Source organism: Rhamphochromis longiceps, linkage group LG1 (genome assembly GCF_057381845.1).
Source record: "Rhamphochromis longiceps isolate RC_006_pf linkage group LG1, R_longiceps_female_GT1.1, whole genome shotgun sequence".
NCBI classification, from domain to species: domain Eukaryota; kingdom Metazoa; phylum Chordata; class Actinopteri; order Cichliformes; family Cichlidae; genus Rhamphochromis; species Rhamphochromis longiceps.
Window position 1 is genome coordinate 2212165 of NC_140557.1, and position 27539 is coordinate 2239703.

Sequence of the window (27539 nt, forward strand, 5' to 3'; positions counted from 1 at the left end):
GTGGGTGTGCTGAGCTCGATATGTACTGAAGGTCCTACACCAGTATACCTGACGCCCGCCTACTGGGGGGAAAACACACACCTGGTACCAACTTTCTAAAACTCATAATGTAACTTTATAACATGAACCATTTCTCACTGTGCAACAACCTAAAGTTATATAATGTTAACAGAGAAGGACCAACATTAGCCTTACACTCACAAACAGACCAGCTCTATTCTGCCAGCTCAACACTTACATCACCACGGACTGCCATTTGGCTTTTTCTACCTTTAAAACCCGGAGAGCAGCCAAATGGCTTTTAGCTAAGCTTTAGCTTCAGCCAAGTGGAAGCTAAATTGGCTAGTCATTCATATGTATATTAGGTTGTTAGCTGGGAATTCTGGAGGGAGGGGAGTGGGGGTGTGTGGATGAGGGGGTGGGGGAGCTGCTAAAAGCTGTGAACTTCCTTTTGTGTTTCATCTTGATGCATTCTCAATCATCCAGGGAAATAAATCTCCAAAAGTCACCAACTTGGAGTGTTTCAGTTTGCCGTCTTAGGGAGAAATCAACACACATGGGTGTAGGTCCTTTGTTGCTGAGATTTATTGATAAAAACAGTACAAAAAACCAACCATTTGTACACATATTTACAAATAATAATAAAAAGTGAGTGAGTACATTTCAACATTATACCAGTGGTCTGATTGATGCCACAATGGAGCAAATCGAGCAAAGACTGATAAGTTCGCTGCAATTTCCAGTGTGTGGGGATCATTGGTCACCAACTGCATCACGTGCTACAACCCTGGTCTACATATCACCGTTGATGAACAGCTTTTCCCATCAATGACTCGGTGCTGTTTCCTGCAGTATATTGCAAGTAAACCTGACAAGTTTGGGATCAAGTTTTGGGTGGCTTGCGACCTAAAATCCAAGTACATTTGCAATGTCTTCCCATATCTTGGCAAGGACCCCAATCGTCCCACTGGGGAGAGACTTTCTGAAAATGTAGTAATGAGGCTGATGGAACCATTCCTAGACAAGGGCAGAAATGTTACCACGGACAATTTTTTCACTTCGCTTTCACTTGCGCAAAAACTTCTTAGACTGAAAACCACCATCCTCGGCACAGTCAACAAGATTCGCAGGGAAATTCCTCAATCCACTAGTGGATTGGCTAGTCATTCATATGTAAATGTGGTGGAGCTTGCAAGAGAGTTGGCTCACTCTCATGTAGCTGAGAAGAAGGCAAGAAAAGAACAGTTGCTTCGGACACAACCCTCCACACCTAGTCCTGGAAAAAGAGCCATGTGTCAGGTCAAACACAAATGCAAGAACAATCATGCCACTGTGCGATGTGTTCACTGCTACAGATACACATGTGGTAAATGCAGACTACAGATACCATGGCAGTGCCAGGATTGTGAGTGATTGCTGAAAATGTTGAAATGTACTCACTCACTTTTTATTATTATTTGTAAATATGTGTACAAATGGTTGGTTTTTTGTACTGTTTTTATCAATAAATCTCAGCAACAAAGGACATACACCCATGTGTGTTGATTTCTCCCTAAGATGGCAAACTGAAACACTCCAAGTTGGTGACTTTTGGAGATTTATTTCCCTGGATGATTGAGAATGCATCAAGATGAAACACAAAAGGAAGTTCACAGCTTTTAGCAGCTCCCCCACCCCCTCATCCACACACCCCCACTCCCCTCCCTCCAGAATTCCCAGCTAACAACCTAATTTACATATGAATGACTAGCCAATTTAGCTTCCACTTGGCTGAAGCTAAAGCCTAGCTAAAAGCCTACCAGCCATTTGGCTGGTGGTGGGTTTTAAAGGTAGAAAGGTAGAAGCCTGGGACTCCTAGTGTCAGTGGAATAAAATAATAGAATCTGAGTCTATTCTCTCTACAGGGCATATGTTACCACCTTCATTAAACTATCTATGGACAGTAATATAGGACAGTAATGTGCCGGGCATATCAAATATTCCAATGAATAAATTCCTTCTTCCCTCACTTTAACCACACCTGACAGGAGAATCAGCCAGTGTGACCCAGCCGGGGTCCTGCAGATCTGTCATGAACCTTTCTGCCGTGTCTAACGTTCCTCTGCAGTGCTCCGTGTCCTGCGGTTTGGGGATCCAGCGCCGGGAGCTGCTGTGCCTCCAGCTGACGGTGGCGGGCCGTCAGGTGACGGTGGCGAGGGAGCAGTGCTCGGGTTTACCGTCCCCGCCGCTCGTACGAACCTGCCGCATGATGGCCTGTCCCAGTAAGAGCACACAAACACGTCCGTCCTGTGGAAAAGACACTTTTCCTGTGACCATCTGTGCGGGACACTGGGTTTGATGCCTGATTTAATGCACATTTATTACACGCACATACTCGTGTTCAGGCTGTTTCACCTGCTTTGCCTTGGGCAAAGGCAGGTGACACGCCAGTTACATCAGTCACTTTAATTCACATAGACTGGTTATTAGACGGCGCTTTACTGCTCTAGATGAGCACTCAACAAACCTCATTCACCCATTCATACACAGAGTGCACGGAACCGCTCTTTTGGTGGTCTCCTTTGGGTGGCGCTGTCACTTGGTGTTCGCTCTCTCTGCGTATCACTTCCTGTTCCTGTTCCAACACAGTGTTTTTGTGTAGCCAGTTTAATTAAAAACTTACAGATAACTTCTTATTTCATAGTCTAATCTTCAGGTGCTTCATCCGAAGCCCACTCTGTGTGTTCACTCACTAATTTACAGTGACAGGGTTCGGCTAGCGTAGCTTAGCTTAGCTTAGCTTAGCTTAGCTTAGCTTAGCGTAGCTTAGCTTAGCCGGCTCGCTAGCAGCATGGCCTTTTCACCTGTCCCTCCTGCTCATTGTGTCAGGTGTGTAGTTACTCCTCCACCTCCTTTAGCAGTAATGATACTTGTTATAAATGTAGTCTATTTGCAGCTCTAGAGGCCAGCATCACTGAATGGGAGACTCGGATTCACACCACTGAAAAACCCTTAGCTAGCCAGGCCCCTGTAGCCGGTGGTAGCGTAGGCCCCTCTAGCTGTCCCCCGGCAGACTGACCTGAGCAGCTGGGTAACAGGATGGCTGGGTGACGGTAGTCTTAAACAGAAGCCTCAGGTACACCAGCAACCTGTTCATGTGTCTGACTTTCACAGAAGGAGTTTGTGTCTAAGTGTGTAAGTGCTTTCTGTGTAACACTCAGTGAACGCATCGGGAGCAACTCTGGGCTCAGTGTCTTGCTCAAGGACACTTTGGTATCTGACCAGAGTCAGGGATTGAACCGCCATCCATCTGATCAGTAGATGTGTTTTTCTTTGCTTCTTGCCGTGATTTCTGCCACGTCAAAATATCTCCAGTATCCACAGATGATGCTGAATTTTACCCCCCTCTACGTACAGGGCCTGAAACTCTGAAAGCATGCTGATATCTCAGTACGAAGGTTAGATTTGTCAGTGCTTCCTTTAATATAAATCAGCTGATTGTGACGGGTCAGGTGGAATATGTTTTTCATGGATGAGGACCGGGGCGGCAGTGGGTAGCTCGAGGTCCTGGGTTTGAATCCACCATCTGCCCAGAGGCTTTCTGCGTGGTGTTTGCGTGTCGTCCTCGTGTGTGCATCAGAGCCAAACAGGTCAACTGGTGATGTGAGAACCTGATGTGACAGAAAAGGGTGGATGGATGTTGTTTATTGCGATATAAACTCTCTGTGAGGAGGACTGTCGCTGGGACATGGCAGATTACAGCTTGGTGAAACAGTCTCACCCTCGGGCCTCTGAGCAGTGTTTACAGCAGTGTATCAGGCCATCGTGTTTACTCTCTGAATGCTTGAAGGGAACTCGGACTGGCCAATCTTCACGCTAACACAGCGTGCTGTGCTTTGCCATATGCGTGCACGTATGCTGTGTGGGAAGCCTATGTGAAAATCACGCATCGGGTTCAGCAGCTGCTCAGTGAGTGCCGATGACTTCACGTGATGACTGCGGCCAAGCTGCAGGAGACGCCGCTCGCTGACGTCTGTGTGAAATAAACGCCCCGGTGTTGGTCCAACATCAGAGTCACCGTTTGATCTGTTTTTCTAATCCTCCGCGACTCGACTCGCCTGCACGCTGCACAACACGTGACTTAATGCCTCGCAAATGTCGCAGTGAGTCCTGAGAGTCCACGTGTGTTTCAGGAAATGTTTTTTCCAGCTGCCGCCTCGGATATTACCGCCTAATCAGAACGAAGGCCGAGGCCGGGTCAGTGGAAGAGTCCCGGTGTCTTCAGAGCAAACAGATGCTCGAGGTGACTCGATATAAACATGATGTCATGTATGAAATGTTTAAGGAGTTCTGAGAATCAGCTCATATAAATAAACCTTACCTGATTCAAACATGGCCGTCCTCCTTTTAGAGATCATCTTCTCAGGTGTGCACGGACAGCTTCTGCTCTTTTCAGATCTCTCTTCTTCGCCGTTGTGTCCTGGATCTGCTCAGGCGTGAACAAAGCTGAAGTGAACGAAGTTGCAGTAGATCTGGTGAATAAGACTGGCACGACGTGGCGCTCACCAAAGCTTTTTGCACCGCCCGCCTCAGAAGCCTTAAACTCTACATGTTCTTAACTTGATGAGAGGACCAGACAGACTGCTGCCGCTCTCATCTGAGAGCAGGGCCACAGAAAAAGCTCCCACACATCTGTGCCGTGAGATTTGTTGGACTCTCGTTGCTTCTGTTAGATCTGACGGACGTTTTGCATTTTTTCAGACTGGCCGCAGGGTGCTGACAGGAAAACCTGCTACTGTGTGTGGGAATGTTTCCTTTTGTGTGTGGAATTGTTGTTTATAATATCCTTCTGAGTTTTTAGGGAAGAACTGAACAAACAGCCCAGCACTGTGAAAACGAGCTGCTCTAATGAGCTCTCTGACTTTCCTCTGCAGGGAGGGAGAGATTATATTTCCATGTAAACTGGAGGGTGGGACATTTAGTGAATACATGACATTTTGTTTCAGTGAATATGACCTTCACTCTGTTTTTTATTGCTTTTACTGTAACTGGAGCACCATCAGTAACAACAGAATACGTAACAGCTGCCTGTTAAACGTCTTCCTCTCGCAGAGAATGATTCCTGCGTTTCAGCCTGTAGGAACACACGGACAGATAATGTTCTTCATATTGTTCAGGTTGTTTATTTTCTTTATTTTGGTCAGGGATGAGAAAGGAGAGATGCAAGCAGCTGATCAGGGAACCAAACACACGGCTCCTTCACACAGACCTCAGGTCAGTTTAGAAGATAAGAACCACGAGCGATGTAACGGCAGCAGCTGCAGTGGAAGCTGTGTGGACGCGATGCAGAGGAGATGTGTTCGAGTCAAAGCAGGTGACTTTATGGGCAGACTCACACCTGACAGCGTCACGATTGAACTCTCAGACAGTGATGGTGATCATGCAGACATGCATCTTCTCTCAGTGTGTCGCCTGGCACAGATGTTCACGTCCTGCGTGCGATCACGCCGTGCTGAAACGACGCTTTAGTGCAAATTAGCCGTCGGCTGCTTCAGAGGTGCTCGTCTGACGGTTGAGCAGTTCTGCCCAGAACTTGTGCGCCTGCTTGAATCACCACCCGAGAAGAAGAAGCTGAAACTCAAACGGGACGATCTAAAAATGGTTTTGGAACAACTCTGAAACCTCAAAACGTGGAGCATGCAAGTTGCAACTGCCGTAATTCCCCCTCTCATTAATTTCAATGTGTTTAATAATTGAATGGAAAGAATTGGAGGAAAAGCAGAGAGAGACCTGCTGAGACCCGGGGCTGCCGCCGTGGTCGCTGCAGCTCACTGAGGAGGGAAGCTTGTGCTGCAGAGAGCCGGGATGCCAGCGGTGAAACTACTGCAAATGAATTTGCACGTCAATGCTCCCATCCTGCAGACTTTGGTCCAGCCGGCCTCGCTGCAGCTGTAACAAACGTTCAGTCACCGTATGGTTAGAGAAAGTGACGGCAGTTGGAAACATTGCGAGCTGTGATATCTGTCACACAGGACGGGGGTGGGGCTTTGTCAGTGCTACGCTGGATCAGCGGGAGGCCAGTCTCACTAATCGTTTCTTTGATCATCAGAGGCGGATCAGGAGAAAAGCACCCAGCGCTCCAGAGAATCCTTCACGAGCTGTTAAAGGTCGTCTGTGTCCTTTCAAGTGTGGACAGTCTGACTCTGCCAGGTGATGAACTCCACGACATTTTAGCAAAGAGCCGTTCAACAAGCCGTGTAATCATCCTGTTTGTAGATGTTTGACAGGTTTCTGATGTCATGAAAAACCTTTCTGGCAGTATCAGAGACATCGCAGCACCACGAGCCGCTTCGCAGCACCACGAGCCGCTTCGCAGCATCCTCCATTTTTGATTTGGGGCGTGAAGCGAGCAGCAGCAGCATCCTGACAGCATCAACTACAGTATCATCTAACATCTGCTGGAAATCGAAGGCGGGCTTCCTGTCCTCGCGGTGCGTCTGAATCTGCTGGTGTCTCCCCGAACTAAGGGCAGAGGTGCGGCGTCGTGGTCAGGCGACAGAGGCGGAGCCAGTTTAAAGGACGACGGCCGGGCTCAGTGTTAGAGATGAAGCACGTGATCGAGGCTCTTTCTTCACAGAGGTCAGGAAACACTTGAAGACGTACTGCGTGTGCACAACAACAAAATGAAGGATTCGTCGCAGCGATGTGTGCAGCCTGCTGGCTGGACGGTAACCTCCGTGTGGATCTGTGATATTTTGCTCGGCTAAAAGTTATCAAGGCTGACGAGTGTCTTTTCCTGACCGGCTGAACTTTACACGGATCGAATGACATTTATATTTTATAACCTAGTTACCTCGTGTAGATTGAAATGCGGCTGCATGCAGTTTTTTTTCATCAGTTGAATATTTTCTCCGTGTTGAGCATAAAGAAATATCTTCCACAGGACCTGTTTTGTTTTTGCAGACGTCGCCTGCAGCAAACAGGCCAAATAACCCGAATCCTTTTAAAGTGTCCTGCTGAGCAGAGCTGCAGCACAGCGTTGCATCCTGGCAGATCTGCAGCTGCCAACTCTGAGCTGCACATTGGGCTTTAACCAAACTTTAAAATGCATTTTGTTTTTCGTTATAATTTTCACTCTTTAACCCAGATGGCTGATGTGTTTGATCACGGGCTAAACTTACACAGTGGATCATCTGCCTCCACCTCCTCCTGTCCCAGCATCCTCCTTCACTACATCCATGAACCTCCTGTGAGCTCATCCTCTTCTCCTCCTGCCTGGCAGCTCCATCTTCATCCTCCACCCCCTCTCAGCCTGACTCTGAGCTGTCCCTCTGATGGACTCATTTCCTGTCTCCCTCCTGATCAACATCTGAACATCTTCAGCTCAGCCTGTCTTTTCCTCAGCGACACGTCTCCAACCATCCACCACAGCAATCCTCACTACCATCTTGTAAACCTCACCTCCGTCTCTTGCTGCTCTCCTCCAGCAGCGTTGGACGTGTAGAATAAACAGCACTCTAGTCCACAGGTGTTAATGGAGGGGCTCCACATTTTCAGGAGAGGGTGTCACCCCTTGCCCTGCTTTAGACACACCCCTGTTGGAACATATAAAACCTTTAGTGGGGCTTTTACTGATGGTCTGATTGGATCTTCTTTTAATCGCAGAACATATTTCACTTGTCTAAAGACAAACAAGAACTTCAGGACATGAGAACAGGAAGTGCTAAACGCTAACTCGTGCTGTAGTCTGAGGACTCAGTGCAGACAAATTGTTTTTACTACAAAGAAAGAAAAGACTTTCCTGAGGTCACAAATCCAAAGCAGACATAATGTGATGAATCCGGTCTCAGCGCTCAGTCGTAGATCTGTGCACGGCCGCTCGGCCCACTGTTTCAGAGTCCTGCCCTGCTCAGCATGACCGAATATCAAAAGTCAGAATGTCCTCTTCTGTTTCACTGATCGTGCTCATTGTATCGGCGTCTGTGCCGTCAGCTCACAGCTTTTATTTGAGTTAATGGTGTAAAGCAAAAATCCGGGTCCCTTTCAGAGGGAGATGTTTGCATTTTCTCATGCCCTGAGTATGACCATCGATCAGCGTGGTTTATAACCATCATCACTCACAGAGACCCAAACTGCTCGTACTTGTTAGGACGTACTCTGCTTTTAGCTGACGCAGAGGTGTCACGCGGCCTGACCCGCGTCCCCCCGCAAGCTCTGAGGAATCCACTTAGCCGTCCTGCTCGATGTTAAGTAAAGTACAGTCGGGAATTCAAATAAACACAGAGGGCCTCTGAGCCTAAACACATACCTCATCACCGTGGGTCACTGAGATGACTGCGGAGGTTCTGGGTAAGACCTCTGAAAGAACGCAGTAACGCGCAGTGTTACTCAGCTGTTAAAGTAAAGTTTAAACTCAGTGAGTGACTCATTAATGTCAGAGTCACAACAATAGCTTTACTACATATGTACATATCGCCGGTGTTAGATAAAGGAAGCTACCAGCTCCCCATGAACCAGCCGAGGCGGGCTGTCGCTGTTTACTGAGGCTTCAACATCACTTTTCACATGCAGATGCAGACGCAGCAGATGCAGACGCAGCAGATGCGTCTTTCTGTCTTTAGTTTCAAGTCTTGCTGAAAACAACATGATGTTCATGTTGGAGACGTCCTGTTACGCCCCCAGCCGAGGGGGCGTGTCAAGGGTGTCCTAGACATAACATGAGGTGTGACTCCTGACTCCTCCCACTCCCAAGTTCAGCAGCGGAGAATGAGTCATGTTGCTGAGCAGCAAACATCTTCAAAATGCTCTCATCTACCAACAAAGACATGAGCACATCCTGCCTCTTGAACTAATGGACTTGTGTTCGCGCTTCTCACTCAAACACTCAAAGCTGTGAGCGAACAGCTGGCGCCTCGTTGCAGAGGAGCCAATGAGAGGGGCAGGTGGCTGTCAGGTGGACCTTCTACTTCTTCTAGTCCTCAGAAAAATATAACCTGAGATGAATTACACATGACACCTTAACGTATGTCATTATTTATTCTTTTTTTTTTTTTTTTTTTTGTGCCCCGTTTGGATCTTTAGCATCAGAATTGTTGTCTTAAGGCCAAGAAAGATGCCAAGCAGATTTATTTTACCAAGTGGATCATCATGGCCTTGGCATATTGGTCCATTTGATTGACCTTTATTATAATTATGAATTTATTTTATTTTCAGTTGCTACAAACGGGACAGACATGACTGGGGGATAGGACAGGGAGAAAGAATGAAAGAAAGAGAGGGAGAGAAAGAAAACCAAAGGGGAGAAGAGACGGTGAGAAGGGGGAGAAGAAAGAAAAAAAAAACAAAACACCTGGATCACCTGTATGGAGAAAAAAAACAGAAGAGAAAGCAAACAACAAAGAGCAACATAATAAAAAAAACAGCACCATCACAATAAACTAGCTAGCAGTAGATAACAGTAAATACTAAATATTAAACGATATTGTGCAGCACGCAAGATAGACAGCGCACAATGTGCTTTGAGGCAGCAGCCAAGAAAGCTGTAGTCCGCGTCTGTGAATACCCGTGTGTACACCTGTGTGCACACCTGTGTGCACACCTGTGTGGATCAGCATGCTTGCATTCCAAAGGTTTCTCCATGTAACGATCTGCTAGGGAGTGTGGGGAGCCACAGCCCCGTCCTCCAGGGTATGAAGCAGGTATGGAGGAGATCCAGGCCCCCGACATCCAGAGGCCCCAGAGTACAAGGACCCGAGGAGGACCACCAAAGGGGGGGGAACCGTGCCACCCTCCTGGGAAGAGCTGAGTGGAGCCCCAAAGGAGAGGTCACCCCGCAGCTACGGAGCAGAGGCCAGAGGGGGTTGCAGTGGCGTGCCCGCGGGCTCTGCTGGCAGCCAGCTGTGCCAGAGAGGACCGAGCTTCAGGCCCAGAGGCCTGAGGGCATCCCACCCCCCGGAAGGAGCCCAGCCAGGCCATGTCATTATTTATTCAATAGAAACTCAAAGTGATTGTGAAGTTTGATTGTCTAAGAACTCTGCTGGCGTCTGTGCTCCTTGGCGTTGTGTTAACACACCTGCAGAACTGCTCTTTACAGAGACACTCGCACCGTTGATGATCAGCTGATTGAGTGCATTTCATTTGCAGCACCTGTGCCTCACTTAGCACTCCACCACCACATCCAAACACGATCAGGTTAGGCTCCAAACAAACAACACAGCAGCCGCTGAAATACAGCGTCACAAAACCAGCGGCTGACTGCACTGTGTCTGTTTTATATACAATCAGTGGTTTCATTGGATAAGTCGCCCACTCTTGTTGCCTTGTTACCACTTCTTTAAATCAGATGATGTTCAGACACCTGAGGAAGACCAGGAGCCCTGAAAATACTGCAGCAGCCGTCACTGAAGGTTTATTTTATTTTAAGGAGGAGCTTCTTCCTGTAAGAGTAATGTAGTGTTTTTATAAGGAAACACCTGTCCTTATTCTGGTTCGACTGTTTCATGCACTGACATCATTTCATCATCATTTCAAAGTAGAAACATAAATGAAGAAAAAAAATGTCCATAATTAGCTTGAAAGATTAGAAATCAATAAGTCAAATGAACTTTGTTGGAACCAGAACAGGTACAGCAGCATTTCAGCTTTTAGTGGGAGAGGAAATATTGCCCTGGATGGTGGATGTGTTGGACAGAAGATGGAGCTGCCAGGGTGGAGGAAAAGAGGAAGACACGGAGGAGGTTCATGGATGTAGTGAATGAGGACATGGAGAGGGTTGGTGTGACAGAGGAGGGTGGAGCAGGTGGAGGCAGCTGATCCACTGTGGTGACCTCTAAAAAAGATGAATTGTTCCTCTGAAGTTTCTCAAACTTTAAACGTTTGTTGAAAATATTCACCATATTGAGAAGAAATGTCGTCTCTCTTTGATTCCTAACAGAGCACAAGAAGCAGATGAGACCCAAAGACTCGCGAAAAGCCGCTGTGAAGAACCAGGTCAAGCAGCCGGTGAGACGCCCTGCAAAGACTAGAGGCTACGAGGAGGGGATCAAACAGTGTCCCGCTCTCATTAGCACGCACAACATCTACATCCAGACCCGTAAAGAGAGGCGTCTCCACCTGACCGTTGGTGGCCACGCCTATCTTTTACCCAACACCTCTGTGGTCATCAAATGCCCCGTCAGAAGGTTCCCCAAAGCCTACATCCGCTGGCTCAAAGATGGCAGCGCCTTACCCAGCTCCCAGCGCCTGGGCGTCACCAAGTCCGGCTCTCTGAAGATCCAGTTCCTGGAGCCAGAGGACACCGGGGTGTACAAATGTGTGGCAGGACCCGCCTCAGACATTTTCACTCTCCAGCTGATAGGCGGTGACGGCAGTTCGGCGGGTAGACCGCCTGCTCCCGGACCCGACTGGGAGGAGATGCTGCCCAGCTGCTACAGCCACGACTCAGTCCTGAAGACGATCCGACCTGGGGCCCGGGTTTCTCTGGTGCCCGCTGGCGGACAGGAGGCCTCCCTGCAGCCACGGGTGGAGGAGAGACTGATCAATGTCACGCTGCAGGCTGATAGAGGAGAGATCCAGCAGGAGCAGGCCTCAGAGCTCATCTCCTCCCTGCTGACACACATGTCTCCTGCCCAGCTCTGGACCAGAACCACGAGGAGAGGAGGACAAGCTAAAGGTAAGCAGAGACCCAGCCGACCACACTGTGCAGGCGGTGTCTTTCTTCCAACACTTTTTCATGTCTTTCATTAAAAAGTTTGTCGATAGAAAAGAAAAAAATAAAGAACAAGGGAGCAGGAAAGACAATTGAAGGAAAAGGGACTAAAGGAAGGTGAGAAGGAAAGAGGTTAGTTGGTCGGTGGGTGGGTTTCTGTGGTGAGATCATCAGTACCAGACTGCGGTCAGCTCGTCTGGCACCAACACTCATCCTGCCAGAAACATTTTCAGTGATTCTGAGGCTTGATGTGAACTTCCTGACGTTTATCTACATGACTGATTGAACTGCACTGCAGGTATACAGGTGTTCCTAATAAAGTGCTCCGTGTTTGTTGTGATTGCTGATGCAACCCCATCAGGTGTCTCTCCGTGTCATCGGCTGACCTTCCTTGGCCTCCTTTCTCAGGATAACCTTTTTTCTTTTTGCTTCCTGGTCCGTCCACAGACCGACTGCCCAACTGGTCCGAGCACTCTCCACTGGAGACGGTAGCAAAGAGACCAGCGATCATCAGACAGCAGCAGAGCGTCCCATCCACCTTTCAGAAGAACATCGACATCAGTATCGGACACAGCGCACTCCTCACCAACGCCACACGGTCGCTGACCATCCGGTGCCCTGCGGAGGGATCCCCGCCTCCCAAAATCAGCTGGAGCAAAGATGGAGCTCTGCTGCAGCACTCTGACAGGTAGCAGAGCTGCGCTAGCTGACAGGCCAGTCAGTCTGATTCTGACTAATCGTTGACATGATTTATTTATCATGTGATATTTTTTAATTTGAGTGAACTCTGGAAGCTTCGTGTTTGCTTCAGGAAGTCACAAGATGCTCGGAGTGGCTCACAAATTCAAAATATAAGCTCCAAGTTATTTACAGCAAGTTAACAGGATGCTTTCCAGTTTGTAAGAATTTGCTTTTCAAAATAAAACCCACAGGACAATAAATGTGAACTATTGATGTTTACCTTTATCCAAAAATAAAAGCATCTGCATGGTAAAATGAGCCTATTTGAGGTGTGTGTCAAATTTTAATGACAGTTTTAAGGATTTCCCAAACGGTAGGTAGCACATGCTACAGGCTCATGATGTGTCTGAGTTTCAAAATTAAAGTCCTCAGAGAGTCGAAGGACACATTGAAGTTTCCTAAAATGTCAAAATAAAAGACTTAAGGTGACAAAAGGAGCGTACAGATTTACTGGCTTTTCAAAATAAAGTCTAGTGTTTCCCACTTCTCAGAATTGAAAGCATCCAACATGAGAACGTGTTACAGGGTTTTTTTCTTCAAACAGCACTTTGAGCTTGTTGAGTTTTCCTGTGATTTGCTGACACGATGCTGCCTCCAGGGTCCAGTTCTGGGTGTATTTAGCTCGTGCAGTCAGTCAGAGTCACAGCAGAGAGGAACAGAGATGAGGAAGCAGCTTCCCTCACCTGCCCTGCTCCTGTATCTTTGCGTTCGCTGCCCCTCATCACTTCTCCAACTGCAGCGTGTTAGCTGCTCTCCTCCTCCTCACTCTGTTAATTAGCTACAGCTCATGTTTCTCTTTGTGATCTTTTCCAGCTGCAACAGATGAAGCCTGGAAATATTCACAGTGAATTAATTGGGAAGCTAATTACACCGGTGGATCTCCCCGGCCTTCCCACATGTTTGCTGCTTTGCTGATGCCCCTGGTTCTCAGTGACTCCCCAGGAAGTCTTTGAAAGAGGCTGAATGCGTGTTTTTCACTTCCACAATCAGTCGGTGTTAACTAGCAGTCATAATTACTACTGACACCGCCTCAGTCGATGGTATGAGCTTCTACACCAGGCTAGTCACAGCTTTCCCGATTAGTTCTGCTTGTTTATTTAAAGAGTGCCGTCTCTGAGCCTGACAGGAAGTCATTTATCAGTTCTGATCAAAGGTTTGAGCACGTGACCACGATACCTCTTGTAAGCAGTACAGAGGAGAATTGCTGGTGCATTGTGGGAGGACCCAGCAGCCTGAGCCTGCAGCAGCATGACTGAAGGAGGCTTCAGCAAAACGCCACATCACCGACCCAACTATCGCCTTTATCAGGTCTGCAGAACATTGAACGAGTTTGAACCTCGTTCAGGTTTTTGCTGATGTGTCTGTAACTCTGTCTAATCTGTGGTCGAAGGCTCAGCTGTCAGACAAAACATTTGTCTTCCACTACTTTTACTTTTTAGGTAAAAATGATCACGTATTTGTTACAAGAAGCTGGTATTTAGTCTTTTTGTTATGCATCCATCCTCTTGGATTTATCCAGCTGTTTTAGGGTGAGGGGCGGGGTACACCCGGGACAATTTAGAATGAGCCATTAACCCAACTCCACTAACTGCATGTCTTTGGACTGTGGGAGGAAGCTGGAGTACCGGAGAGGACCCACGCAAACTCCACATGTGGGCTGATGGTGGAACTGGACCTTCTTGTTGTGAGGCCACCACTGTACCACTGTGTTGTCCTTGTGTTATTTTTAATTAGCTGTAGCCTTTAAGTCATGGATATCAAACATTGATCCTTTAGGTCAGACGTTCAGTTTGAGGTGGTCGGAGCCGTGTGTGAGTCTGACCGCTGTTTCCAGCCTCACGGGTTGAGAAAGTAAAATGAGAGAATGCTGTGAATCATTTATTCTGTTCACTGATTTATAAAGTCGGTCCCTCCACAGATGAAAGTTTTGGCACATGAGGTGAGCCGGCACATTTTATCAGTGGGTTTATTGACTTTGAGCCGTGATGCTCATTTTAACAGGCCGTGTTACGATGCAGTGTTTGGATGTGAAACCTCACTGAGTGGCTCTGGTCCAATGAATATTGATGAAGCAGGATGACCACACATTTTGCACTCGTGTAGTTTCGTCCATGTCAGCCCACCCTTTTCAAAAACACATTCGATTTTCTTAACTGGAACTTGTGAAATGCAGATGGAGGTTTGCGAGCTGCGACTCACTGCGACGGAGCCCATGCGTGGGAGCAGGAGCTGCCAATCACACGAGTGTTTCTGCCCCGATGCGTTACACAACACGACCTCTTCTTCATCCTCCGAGCTCGCCGGCCCTGTGCCGCTGTCATCATGAGTCAGGTTTAAACCCGCTGAACTGGCCTGGTCCAAATCATGCCACTGATTGGTTCTGCAAAGTGTGCAGGATGGATTATTGATTAATGTCCTGATAAAAGTCCAGAAAAAGTGGCAGCAAACAGCTCGAAAGCTTATGTTTAAATCGTTTTTTCTCTCCGTGTTTCTGTAGCAACTTTTCCTCCTGTGATATGCAAACGATTTAACCTCATCGTATTGATTAAGCCCATAGTGTGGAATCTTTGACGCCCCCTCTGGCAGTGATGGTAATGGCACAAACCCTTTGATGTCTGGGGGACGTTAGAGGAGTTTTGTGAGCTTCGGCTTCATAGTTCAGCAACAGTTCTGTGTTTCGTGGCTGCAGTCTGATCATTTTGTGACCTGATGAGCTGAAAACCCAGTTTTGTAAAACGAACGAGCTGCTGTGGAGAGATGGCCGAGGCTTTTCCACTGAACTGGTCTGACTGTCTCCTGAGGTCTTCATCATTTTCTTCTCCTCTTGCTCATCTCTTCCTTAGAGATTTTCAGCACAATGAGTCAGATAAAGAAAATCAGTATCAGTTTCATGTCTGTACATTGAGAGCAAATCTAAAAGAAACGCTTTGATATTTGCTAGTTTCAGTATGAGAGGAGTCCTCGTGTTCCTCATTCTGTTTATTTAAGTGATTTAAGGAGGAAACAAGCCACGACAGGTGGTGCTAGCCTCCGCCTCCCTGCTGTGGCGCTCAGCTGCTTTTAATCACGTCCTGAACTTGTCTGTAAGATGCGCTGAGATGAAATTGCTATTGATTTTCCGATTTGATGCCGGGTAAGCCGGTAAACAAACACATTTCCAAAAATGTCAGACGGTTCTTTTAATCCGAGCGTGAGAGAAAGAAGCTCTGAGGACGGTCGGGAATCTGAACGCCCGAGTGAGACGGACACTTGATTGACATTTACAAGACCTGTGGGCTGCAGAGGAAAACACAATGTTCTGCAGCCGCCCTTGACTGAGTTTTATCAAAGTGCTGAAACTGTGGCGCGAGCTGAGCGTGATAACAGCTGAAGTTAGCTCTGCATCACGCTGTGCTGCTGACTGACCTTTTAAAAAGGACTTTTATCAGATTTAGCAGGTCTGCAGCATTTATTTCTTTTATTCCTCAGTGAAAAGTTCACGTCTGTGTTATTACGGCGGAGACGCAGATCAAAGAACAAGTACGTCTCTTCCATTGCAGTGAAGGAGAACAGTTATGAGTGCCTGATCTACATGCAAATCACTGCTGTCTGGAATACAGAGCTGCAGAGCAGTTCTAAAAGGCTGCAGCACAGAGTGTGTGTGCGCTGTAGCACCGTGGTTTAAAATATCTCTAGTAACTGTACTGCTGCAAAGCTTAGTGTGAGCTTTGTGAGCATGTTGTGTGTCACTCCTCAGGCCTACAGTTGGAAGACGGGGCGTCGCTGAGCCCGGCGACGTGGACAGCTCTCTGGTTCTTTTGGCCCGGTGCTGTTTGCTCCCCTTACAGGGGAGGGGTGTTGTTTTAGTCTAAAGGCCACCTGTACGTAGCGACGCACTCGTATCTCCTCACGTTGTAGCTGACAGCTGTCTGACAGACTCTTACTGCATAACGAAGCCTCTAATGAATCTCCTCTCAGTGATTCTTGTATGTAGTTGCTTCTGTTATGAGAAGATGAACCTGGTACCTGAAAAACTTTGCTTTACCAAAGATTTTTTAACCTGCTGCTACAAATAATAAAAGAAGTTGTCTGCACAGCTCAGTCTGTTTGTGTGCGCCGCCTCAGCCATTTGTTACATTTACACTTGTTAAAATGTTACATTCTCTGACAGCGATTATATTCTGATGGCATATTCAAGGTGTGACATCACTCTGAGGTTGTGGGCAGGAGGGGGAACAAAGGTGCGACGTTTGTGTTAATATAACGACACCTGGCTTTGCAAAAAAAAACCAAAACGTCAGGTTTAAAATGTTAGAGAGCTACAGGCTTCTTCTGTGAACAATAAAATAGCACTTGCAGTTTCTTCCTTGTGTTTCTCTGTGTTTGGGTGATGATCTCCTCATCTACAACTCAACAAAGTTCCTCTGTATCCAAAATTATTCACCAGTCCCTCAGCGGAGACTCTTCGCCCGTTTTAGCTGCCCCACTTTGAAAGAAGTACTAGAATATGAGGAAGCCGTGTTCTCCTTGTTGGGATGAGTTGGGTAAAAAGTAAAAATGTTTTCCTCGTGTGTCCGCAGGGTGTCCTGGGATCGAGCGGGCCTCCACATCCTGCAGCTCCGAGCGTCTGACAGAGGCCAGTACAGGTGCGCCGCTGCCAACGCGCTGGGCTCAGACTCGGAGGCTTCCCAGCTGCTGCTGGCAGGTGTGCTCTTTGTTGCAGTTCACTCGTCTCACGTAAGGTTGCATTTGTATGCACATCTTCTCCAGTTCCAGTGGAGGTTTTGTAATTTCCCTCGTGGCTTTTCTTAACTATGTTGATGAATATCAATCCCGGCCTGCTTTGTCTGTGAGCGCGCGGTAATAAATGGATTTATAAATATATACATTTACAGATTTCACCGTCTTACTCAGCCTGCAGAAAAGAGTGTGGAACAGCTGTGTTTGTTCACAACATGAACCCAGTTCTTCTTTTCCACTGGTGTCGTGTGTGAGGGATTATTTTCCACTTGCGATCTACAGGAACACAACGCTGTGGCTCCGTCTCAGCCTGCTCCATGACTGCAAACAAACCCGGGTGGTGGGGTTTAATGATTTATACAGTCCTGGAATCACAAACTAATTTTTTTAGCTTTTTTGGGGGGGGGGGTGGGGGGGTATTCTTCCAGATTGATTCATGTTCATTCACGAATGTTTGTATCCAGTAAAGCTGCAGCACTGATCGCAAAATAATCAGCCTGAAGTTCGGGAAGCTGATCTGTTGGCACAAGAAATAACAGTTGAATCACTTTCTGATATTTTCTTATTCTGTTTATGTCCAGACAATCAGAAGGTTAACAGGAAATAATATTGAATGTGCAGTTTCTGTGTTCGATGTTGTAATTTAAACAGCGGGTGAGTTTATTTTGCATTTTGACACAAGGCGATCGGGTCTAATAATGAATTCACTGAACTTCCACGCGGACGTTACAGTTACTCTCTGAGGAAAGTGAGTGATTAAACCCAAAAGTGCAAAATGTCATTTCTATGCCGATGACACAGTGATGTCATTTCCTGTGTCTAACCAGCCTCCGTGTCATTTACCATGAACTTTGAATGCAGCACAACTTCACTTTGTCACCACTGTCTCACACTTACATGGACGGGCTGCAGTGCTGGACACAGTTTGTCTGATATTCATCACAAATCTGGACTCTTTACCCTCGAAAGCCGACTAGAAGTAACTGATGAACGTCTTTTCAGAAATGAGGAGTTTCTGGGATATTTGAGGCAAAATAGATGTTTTTACATCAGAGGTTAGTCGTGGTCTCTGCTCATCTAGGTATCCTTGGAAAAACCTGGAGACTCTTCTAATGGTTGTCGAATCACGACTTTATTGATATATACTGTCATTAAGGGTACGGGAGGATGTGATGGGAGCTCAGTGGCTGATGCAGTTTGTGTGAATCTTCAGAGCCTCCGGCCATCGCGGTGTCCTGGAGGAACGTCTCAGACCACGGGGGGATGCTGGGCCACAGCTTGACAGCCACTGTCGGAGGACAAATCAGCATTCGTCCAGGCGCCAACCTCACTGTGGACTGTCCCGTCAGTGGTAGGTCACGATACCACACAAATCAAAGGTCTGCATATCCAATCTCAAAAACCCCGGCGTCCTGTTTTCTTGGCCTTTATTTAGCATCTACAGCACATAATTCAATGAAAAAGATGGTCTGCTGTATCTATAAAACGATGTTGTTATGTTATTGTGTGTGAAGTCTGTGCATGAAGCAGAAACGTGAACGCACAGCAGGCTCCGCCTCTCGTCTCACCACCACAGACAAAGCAGAAAGACGCAAAGGTTTACTTCCTGTGCAGATAACAAACGTCCTCATAAAAGCCTGCAGACACAGATTTAGGTCCCCACAACATCAGTAACACACACACACACACACACACACACACACACACACTCATCTAAATGTATACACACTGACTGCTGCTTCTCTCATCTCATCCAATCACAGAGTGATGAAAACATCTGATCAAACAGTTTATGTGGAGCTGGTTACAAAAGGTTACTGCACTGAGAGCTGACATGATATCAGCTGTGTGTGTGTGTCTTTGTGTGTGTGTGTGTGTGTGTGTGTGTGTGTGTGTGTGTGCGTGTGTGTGCGCGTGTGTGTGTGTGTGTGTGTGTGTGTGTGTGTGTGTGTGTGTGTGTGTGTGTGTGTGTGTGTGTGTGTCAGCAGGCTGAAGCGGTGAGATAAACCAGATTGAAATCTTGGAAAATCAGAGCATTCTCCTGTTGGCAGCTGGGTGTTCATAGCTGTCTGATCTAAGAGTGAGAGTCACGTTTGGACGCCTCACTTCAGGAGTTCACCTCACTCACCTCAATATATGAAGTGCTGAGAGACTAAACTCTGAGCTGTGTCCAAGTCCTGATCAGCTCGTACGCTGCTGCTGCAGAAAGACAGCTGGAAGCTGAAATCCTGTTCGACCAGTTATCCGGTGCACACGGTCTGAGCTGCCTCCTGCCTTTGTCCACACTGACTCTAATGAAGACACACGAGAGTTAAAGAGCTGTGAGCCAAGCTGCAGTTCCTTCGTTCCATCAGAGGTTTGCTCCTTTAGCTTGTAGCTGGAAGATTCCCAGACAAACACTCTTATTTTCATGATCCTGATTCTGCAACAAGCAGTGTTCACTCATCTTCTCCCAACCACCTGGGTGGCAGGGCGGCAGTGTAAGCAGAGATACCCAGCCACCTCCTCCAGTGGGACATTTCCCAATGTTCCCAATGTTCCCAAGCCAGCTGGGAGACATGAGCGTCTCACCTCCAGGAGGTATCCTTGTCAGATGGCTGAACCGCCTCAGCTGGCTCCTTTTGGAGGCGCAGCAGCTCCTCGGCCAGGCGCTCGTCACAGGAAGTTGGTCTCTGCCGCTTCTGTCCTCGAGCTTTTTTCTGTCAGTTTCCACCCAGAGTGTCAGATCATTTAAGGTGCGAGTGGGAGCGTAGGCTGACCAATCAGTCGACAGCTTCACCGTCAGACTCAGGAAAACAAATCAGCAACGTGACAGCAGACGCCGCATCGATCTGTCCGTCAATCTCCCGCTCGACTCCTTCCAGAAAATTTCTCCAACTGGACCTGAACAGTCCAACCTGCAGCTGAGAACCATCATCATCATCATCGTCAGTTAATTCTGGCTCAGCCTCAGTGTGAGCTGCAGGTCGGCGTGCCACTCAAAGGTGGGTGTGGTCACAGAGTTCTCAGAGACTTCCTGTACATGCGGCTCAAAGTGTGGGACAACCTGCTCTTGCTGAGCTGCAGCTCTGCAGGAGCTGTGTATCTCTGCACGTGACACACGTGTTTCAGGCTAAATCAACATTTTTCCTTCCCCGTCTCCGTTCATGCACAGGAACAACAATTATCTGTCTCTGCTCGTCTCAGCTGGGACTCCAGACCCTTTAAGTATGTCACCTTAATATGCCGTATATATGTTCTGTGCATAAAATTAACATTTCATGACTCGTTTATGCTTCTAATTTTCACAAGTAAACAGAAGTACTGCTTTAATTACTGCATGCTAATTATTTCTGCCTACATTTATTTGGGGGTGTTTGAAAAGGCGGCGAGTCCAAGTGGAGTGTTCGTGGTGTGTTGGGGTGTAAGCATCACAGAGATTGGGAAAACACGTCGTGATATCTCTGTGTCAAAAAAGGAAAAGAAGCGCTTCTCCTGCAGAGCTGTGCTGCTAAACAGGGAACGCTTGTGGAAGTCGATTCGCAGGAATCCACGGCGGGAGCAGCGTGGGGTCTGACCCCGACACACCGAGGAGCACAGAGAGCCTGTGGGCTCTGCAGACTCTCACGCTGATCCTCGCTTCACATCAGCCGCTGTTCAGACGCAGGAAGTGAAGCCGTGTGAAGTTCAGCCAGAGTTTGATTTCAGATTCACGTCAGAGCTCGCGCTCAGCTTCAGGCCGGACTCTGCTCCTCCTCTGACAGAGCAACAGTGTTTCTCTACATCCTGACTCCATAACTGTGTCGCCAGCTCGTCCTCGTCATGACAAATACTGCATCAGTCAAACGCCGTCCAAATAGTTTGATTGAATGGCATTTGTAATAAAATTCAGAGGAAGACCATGTAATACAGCAATCAGAGGAGCTTTGGCAGCAGCGGGAAAGAAAAACTCCCTTTAAACAGGAAGCAACACGTTCTTCTTCCTCCAAATTCCCTGCAGCGTCAGGATTCATCTCACCATGTTTGACCTGTTCTGTTGTTGTTACATTTTTAACGCTCCTTTCTCCGTCTGTCAGGTGTTCCTCGCCCCACGGTGCTGTGGCACAGGAAGGACGGGCTGTTGGACGCCGGCGCCGTCTCCCTGCCGTCTGGCTCGCTGTGGATCCGAAACGTTTCCGTGCACAACCAGGGCACCTACTCCTGCGCCGCCACCAACGCCATAGGAAAGTCGACCGCCTCCACAGTCCTGAAGGTCCACGGTGGGTTCACACATAAAGCCGACCTCTCGCCATAATCGCTCGCGTTGGGTCACGTGGAGTAACGTTTGTGTGTGCAGATCCAGCCGGAGGGAGCCGGGTGCTTCCAGCGTCTCAGGAGCTGAGCAGGAGGAGAGTCCTCATGGCGTCACGGCGCGGCACGAGCGTCTTCATCAAACCTGGAGACGTCCTGCGCATAGGTACGCTTTACTCACCTCTGCTGTCACAGTCACGGCCGGTTTCTCACATGATAACCAACGAAGACAACATCCTGTGCCCGGAGCCGCAGACTGACCTTTAATGTGATGACCAGATAAATATAGCAGACAAAACCACGACATCCTCAGACGGCTTGGATTTGCTGTTTGTTAATATAAAGGGTTTGGAAAGGTGGCTTCACAGGCTTTTATTAAAAGAACTGAAAACTGGTTCAGTGTCAGAATAAAATCGTCTTTGACTTTAGATTTTATCGGATTTAAAGTTAAGGAGAAGATCTCAGTCACAGCTCTGGTCTGAGTCTGCTGAATAACAAGGTCGAGCCGCCTCCCATCGCTGAGCTGCTCTCACATTAAGCAGCGCGCTCCCCTCAGATGGATTTCTTTCATCCATTAGCGCTGCATTAGTGTCTGAACTTGATGGAGTTCCTGTTTAGCATTTTCAGCGTTATAGTTTTAAAGACATACATTCTTTCTGCTCCTGCCTGTCGCAGGCTGTCCGGTGGTTTCCGACCACAAACCGCCTGTGCGCTGGGAGTACAACAACCGGACCCTGAAGGAGGTTTCGGCTCCGGCTCACTCCCCAGATCCCGGTCCGGGTCAGGGTCTGCAGCACAGGATGCTGGTGGGGGGTCGTGTGCTGGAAGTCAGCACGCTCCAGGGGAAGTTCGCGGGCCGCTACAGATGCCAGACCTTCATCAACAGCACCAGGCAAATCTTGTCAGCCTGGATATACGTTCACAGCGAAGGTGAGTGTTTACGCCGCCTGCCTGTGGACACAGACAGTGGACAGGGACGCTTTCCCAGGACGGGAAGTTTTCAAAATGCAGGGTTACTATACTGTGCATGTCTCATATCAGCGGCTATCTAATGTACATGAATATCATGATATGCAGTGATCAGGTTGGTCTGGAAGCAACAGGGCTGCAGCTTAAGCTCCATGGAAAATGTCATAAAGTCAGGAGCTGAAACGAGAGGGCGTGTTCATAATGTGAGCGTGGACGACGGTGACGTGGTTCCTGAAGCTGGAAAACCTCTCCACCGTTAAAGCAGGCGGTAAAGGAAGCACCGAAGCTCCTTTCCTGAGTGTTTCCACGACTCTTCTCAGATTGTTATGATCTAACTGAATTTTTATTATGTGCTTGAAAACATTTTTACGGTCTCGCTGATGCTGAAGCTGCATCTGCATGAATAAACTCAGCAAATGATGTCAGTAGTTCTGGAGAGGAAGGTAAACACAGGCAAACAGAGCGAGCTGGAAGTCATGAGACGAATGATAATTGGACCGAGTGAGCGATAAATGGCAGGAAGCGCGTCTCCTAATTCGTGCGTGGGTGGCGAGGAGTGCTTAATGCGTCTGAGAGGACGAGAATCCAAAAGCTGCTTAAAGTGTGAAGCTTAGTTAAAGTAAATACATTAAAAACAAAAAGCGGTTTGTGGAAACGTCTCCTCGAGACAAGTGGAGCATCCGGGGAACGCTGAGGGGAGGGAACGTCCCGGGTGGATGAGGTGTTTCATCTCTGGAAGCTGCCGGTGTCAGCGCCGAGCTGGCGTCACACGGCCTGACTTTATTTGGCTCTCCAGAGTGGAAAAATCTCATGTGGGAACAAACTGAGCATCATTTCTATCAAAGAAACGATGAATGACCCACACGATTATTCAGGTCCAGCCCAGCTCTGCAGGAATGAAGCGGCTCCATCTGCACGCCGCTTCTTTGTCTCTGTGACACCGTCCCTTCCTCTGCCTCGGACGTCTCCCTGCCTCCACTGTGGCCGTTTCAGCATCTGAAATTAAACATTGAGAATCTGTGCAGGCGCGTGCGCGACACGTTAACGTCTCAGGGTGGTGTTTGACGCCGCCGCTCAGGCTTTGCATCCTCTGTCACCGCTGCCAAATCTTACTGTGACGGGATGCTGTGGCATTCCTCCGAGCCCCGTCCCGGTTTGGCCTGTAGCTTCTACAGTCTTCCCTTCAAACTGCGGCCGTGTGGATAACGAGGCACGGCTCTGCCATTTGGAACAGCTGTCAGCGAAGAGATCGCCTCTGCATGCAGATGATGCAGTCCAGCACAGAGTCTATAAATCAATAAATGTGTAGATCAGAAGTCGTTTTCACCGACCTTAGAGCTGTCACGTATTCTGTGGAGCGTCTGATGTCAGTCTGATGGGAACCGGTGGATGAGTTTGAATAGATTTAGCGTTTGTGTCTGAGACGCACAGACGGTGCAAAGTGGCTTAAAGCTGCATTCCTTCTACCGTCCAGCAGGGGGCAAAGAAGCAGGTCGGAGGCCGCTCTGCTGAGCTTTGATTTGATCTTTGCTGATGAGTTTCTGGTCTCAGTCGTTGGTCTGCAGTCTGTTGGAGTCAGAAAGGCCGATTAAAGAGGGATAACTGTGGGTGGGGCTACAGGTTTGGCGCTGTAGAGCTAAAATCTCAATTTGGAGTAAAAATCTTTCTTCTGGGGATTTTGTGATAAGAGGGTTCAAAGGTAGCTGGAGTTCTAGATTCTAGTTTACGTCACAGCACCATGAGGCGCTTTAGCGACGCTGCTGTTTGCTGGAGTTATCTTTGGAAGCAGAGAACATCCTGTCCTAAAGCCCTAACCGACCAATCAGCACGCAGTTAGCAGGACGCTGGTGTTGCTGAGTCAAAAGCAGCTTCATTCACTAAAGTCAGTTTATTTCAGCTGTGACACGTTATCCATGTTGGATAACAACTAAAGTAAAATGTGTTGAGCTCTGGTTTTATTGGACTGCTGCCCCCTGCTGTACACGGGGGCTAACAGGAAGTGACCAATGGTGACATCATGGCGGCCACATCTCTCCTCATACAAACCGACTGACCGTCACTGAGAGCCCAGAAGCTTCTGCTGATTTACAGAATACTCGTTCGATTGTGGATCTCATGCATCTCCATGTTTCCTCTTTCGTTCTGCAGAGTTTGGCTGGAGATTCGGGGGCTGGACCACTTGCAGCACTTCCTGCGGGAGCAGAGGGACGTGGCTGCGGCGGATCCGATGCGTCTCTCTGGACGGAAAGGACGTTCACCCCGACATGTGTCAGCGCGTACCGAAACCCGTCACGTCCCCGGTCCCCTGCAACAGACAGGCCTGCCCCCCCAGGTACGCTCGATCGCCATGTTCACCTGAGCGTGGACGCCGAGCGCGTTAACCAGCTGTGCAGTCCGTCCTGCTGGCGTCGAGCTGCATTTCAAGGAATGATGGAAGTTACTGTCTAAGCTTCGTTTCTCTTTTTGGGGGCGTGTCCAGCACAAGGCAGCTCCTCCCAAAACTTCTGAAAATGGTAAATGGTAATGGCCTGTATTTGTATAGCGCTTTACTAGTCCCTAAGGACCCCAAAGCGCTTTACATATCCAGTCATCCACCCATTCACACACACATTCACACACTGGTGATGGCAGCTACATTGTAGCCACAGCCACCCTGGGGCGCACTGACAGAGGCGAGGCTGCCGGACACTGGCGCCACCGGGCCCTCTGACCACCACCAGTAGGCAACGGGTGAAGTGTCTTGCCCAAGGACACAACGACCGAGACTGTCCAAGCCGGGGCTCGAACCGGCAACCTTCCGATTACAAGGCGAACTCCCAACTCTTGAGCCACGATCGTTGATCTGAAAAGAAGACGGTTCGCTGTTCTGGCAAATCCAGGAGAACCGCCCGCGTGCGGCGTTCTCTCGGTCGGTCGGGTGCAGCTCAGCGTTTGTCAGAGAGGGAGGGTACCTGTCTAGTGGCTCCGCCCATCAAGCGTCCAGTGCTGGGGAGCAGGGCACTAATGTGGGCAGGTGTCCGAGGTGTTAGCTGTTTTGTAAGCAGACGATGTTCAAACAGCTTTAATCACATTCGAGCCGTAGCCTCTCCTGTCACCTGCCGACGTGTTTTATTAAAGGAACTTCTTCAAAAACAAGCGAGAGCAGTGCTTCCTGTGAGCGCCGCCGCGATATTGACAGATTATAGCATAAAGCTGCCGACTGACTGACATTTTTCCTTTCCCGCTCTGAGTTTCGTGCCCGCGGTGCGTCAGCTCCTTCGCACGCCGACTTTGATGAGCAGAGGGTCGGCCGCTAATGAATCACCGAGAGCAGCAGAAGTGTAACTCTCAGCAGAATCTGCTCACCCCGAGTCCCCCCCGCTGCTGCCAGCCCTGCCAGCCTGCCTTTACCCATCATACAGTCCATCAGTCAGCCCCCCCTCCGGCTCTGCTGCCACACACTGAGTCAGCTTCACTCGCTAATGCAACACAAATGACCCGCTGTTAGCTCGGCTCAGGACACAACTGTAGTGCTGCAGGCTGACGGAGCTCTGTGTTTACAGCTACAAGCATGGGTGGAGATTTCAGTCCGGGGGGGGGCATTGTAATTCATCTCACCTCAAGCTTTAGTGCTCTTTGGCAAGTCTGTGGTCACGGGTTGGATGGAAATCATTCTTCCAAAAGAATAAAATAAAAATACTCCTCGTTTGGTCTGATGGAGGAGCCGAGTGCTCTTCCCACAGTTACTCAGTTACACAGTTAATCGTGGAGCATCGCTGCCATCAGGACACGACAGCTTGTTCCCGTTTACGCAATTTCAGAAATTAAGCAGCGTGTCGGTTTTTCAGGCTCTTCTGTTCAATCGAGTCTCAGAAATTTGGGCGCCATATTTGACGCTCAGCGTCGGTTGAGAATCACTCCATGTTTTTATCGTCTAAGAAACAAACTTCGCTCAGACTGCAGGTGTCAAAGGCAGACCTGAGGTGGCTGTAAGGCTCGTTTTACAACAAACCTGCTCTATGGGACGCCACTAACAGGAAGTTTAGGCTTCTACATTTTAGGTTTCACTTTAACATCTTAGTTTGAGCTTTTCGAGCTCTACATGGTGAAGCTCCCCAGTGAATCTCTGACCTGCTTCTTCCCCAGCAGGGTCAGGTCTTCAGGTCAGAGGTCACTGTTGGTCAAACCTTTTCAGGCACTGAGGCTGTGGACTTGTCCTCTGTCGTCTCCACGCTGTGCAGACTCTGCTGAAGACATTTCTATACAAACGAGCTTTTAATAAATTTTCATTGTTTTATTCAGATTTCTGGTTTTATTGTGAAGCACTTTGTGATTTTTATCTATTTTTATCTATGAATACATTTCTTCAGTGACATTTCCTCTTAAGAGGACCTGGACTGTGCCAGCAAAGATGGCAGCATAACAGCCTCAGGATTCCCATCGTTCCGCCTTTTCCTGTAGTTTGTCACCCCTGGTTTCCTCGGGAGGAGCCTGAGAGGAGTTAAAACGAGACGAGCGCAGCTTTGACAGATTCTTCTTTCCAGGAAGAGACGAAATGTTTGGACGGAGTTTCATTTGAAGCTTTTTATTGCGTTTGTGTGCTTCGTGTGTCGCTGTCTTCGTGTCAGATGGTCGGTGTCGGAGTGGTCAAAGTGCTCGGCCTCATGCGGCGCCGGCCAGAAGCAGCGGCGGGTCACGTGTCAGCAGCTCGACGCCGGAGGTGCGGCGAGAACGCTGCCGGCGGCCGCCTGCGAGGGGACGAGTCGGCCGGCGGACACGGAGCCGTGCTCCGCCAATAACTGCCCCGTCTGGGTGACCAGTCCGTGGGGGAAGGTAGAGTCAGACGTTTAATCAGACATGTGCACGTGACACGGTGTAGGCAAGTCGCCTTCAGCTGTGACTGTTTGAATCTTAGTGCTCGGGGAGGTGTTTGGGCCCCACCACCACCCTGCAGAAGAGATCGGTCGTCTGCCAGCACGCCAACGGCTCCTCCTACACAGACTGTGACCTCCGGAGCAGGTACGCACGCGCTCAGACACCAAATGACTCTTTCATACAACTGAAATGTTCCCAAACTGTTCGATCTGTGCGTCACTCTGGCTTCTACCTGTGTCGGTCTGCAGGTGTGTGTTGTTATAGTATATACACTGAGCGCTATTATCTACCAGCACTGCAT

General features: G+C 48.5%; 1 protein-coding gene across 2 annotated transcripts in view; it reads left to right on the forward strand.

The window, feature by feature from the left end:
* The window catches only part of adamtsl3 (ADAMTS-like 3), a 198561-nt gene that overhangs the window by 166682 nt on the left and 4340 nt on the right, over window positions 1-27539 (forward strand). The window contains exons 20-30 of one of the 2 annotated variants that reach the window (XM_085400428.1): window positions 2108-2261; window positions 10913-11650; window positions 12134-12374; window positions 16987-17111; window positions 18360-18497; window positions 21202-21384; window positions 21462-21581; window positions 22091-22345; window positions 24533-24716; window positions 26992-27196; window positions 27279-27382. In XM_085400428.1, the coding sequence (XP_085256554.1) occupies window positions 2108-2261; window positions 10913-11650; window positions 12134-12374; window positions 16987-17111; window positions 18360-18497; window positions 21202-21384; window positions 21462-21581; window positions 22091-22345; window positions 24533-24716; window positions 26992-27196; window positions 27279-27382 (2447 nt within the window). The remainder of the gene's footprint in view (window positions 1-2107; window positions 2262-10912; window positions 11651-12133; window positions 12375-16986; window positions 17112-18359; window positions 18498-21201; window positions 21385-21461; window positions 21582-22090; window positions 22346-24532; window positions 24717-26991; window positions 27197-27278; window positions 27383-27539) is intronic. The other variant, XM_085400502.1, reaches the window with a different exon arrangement.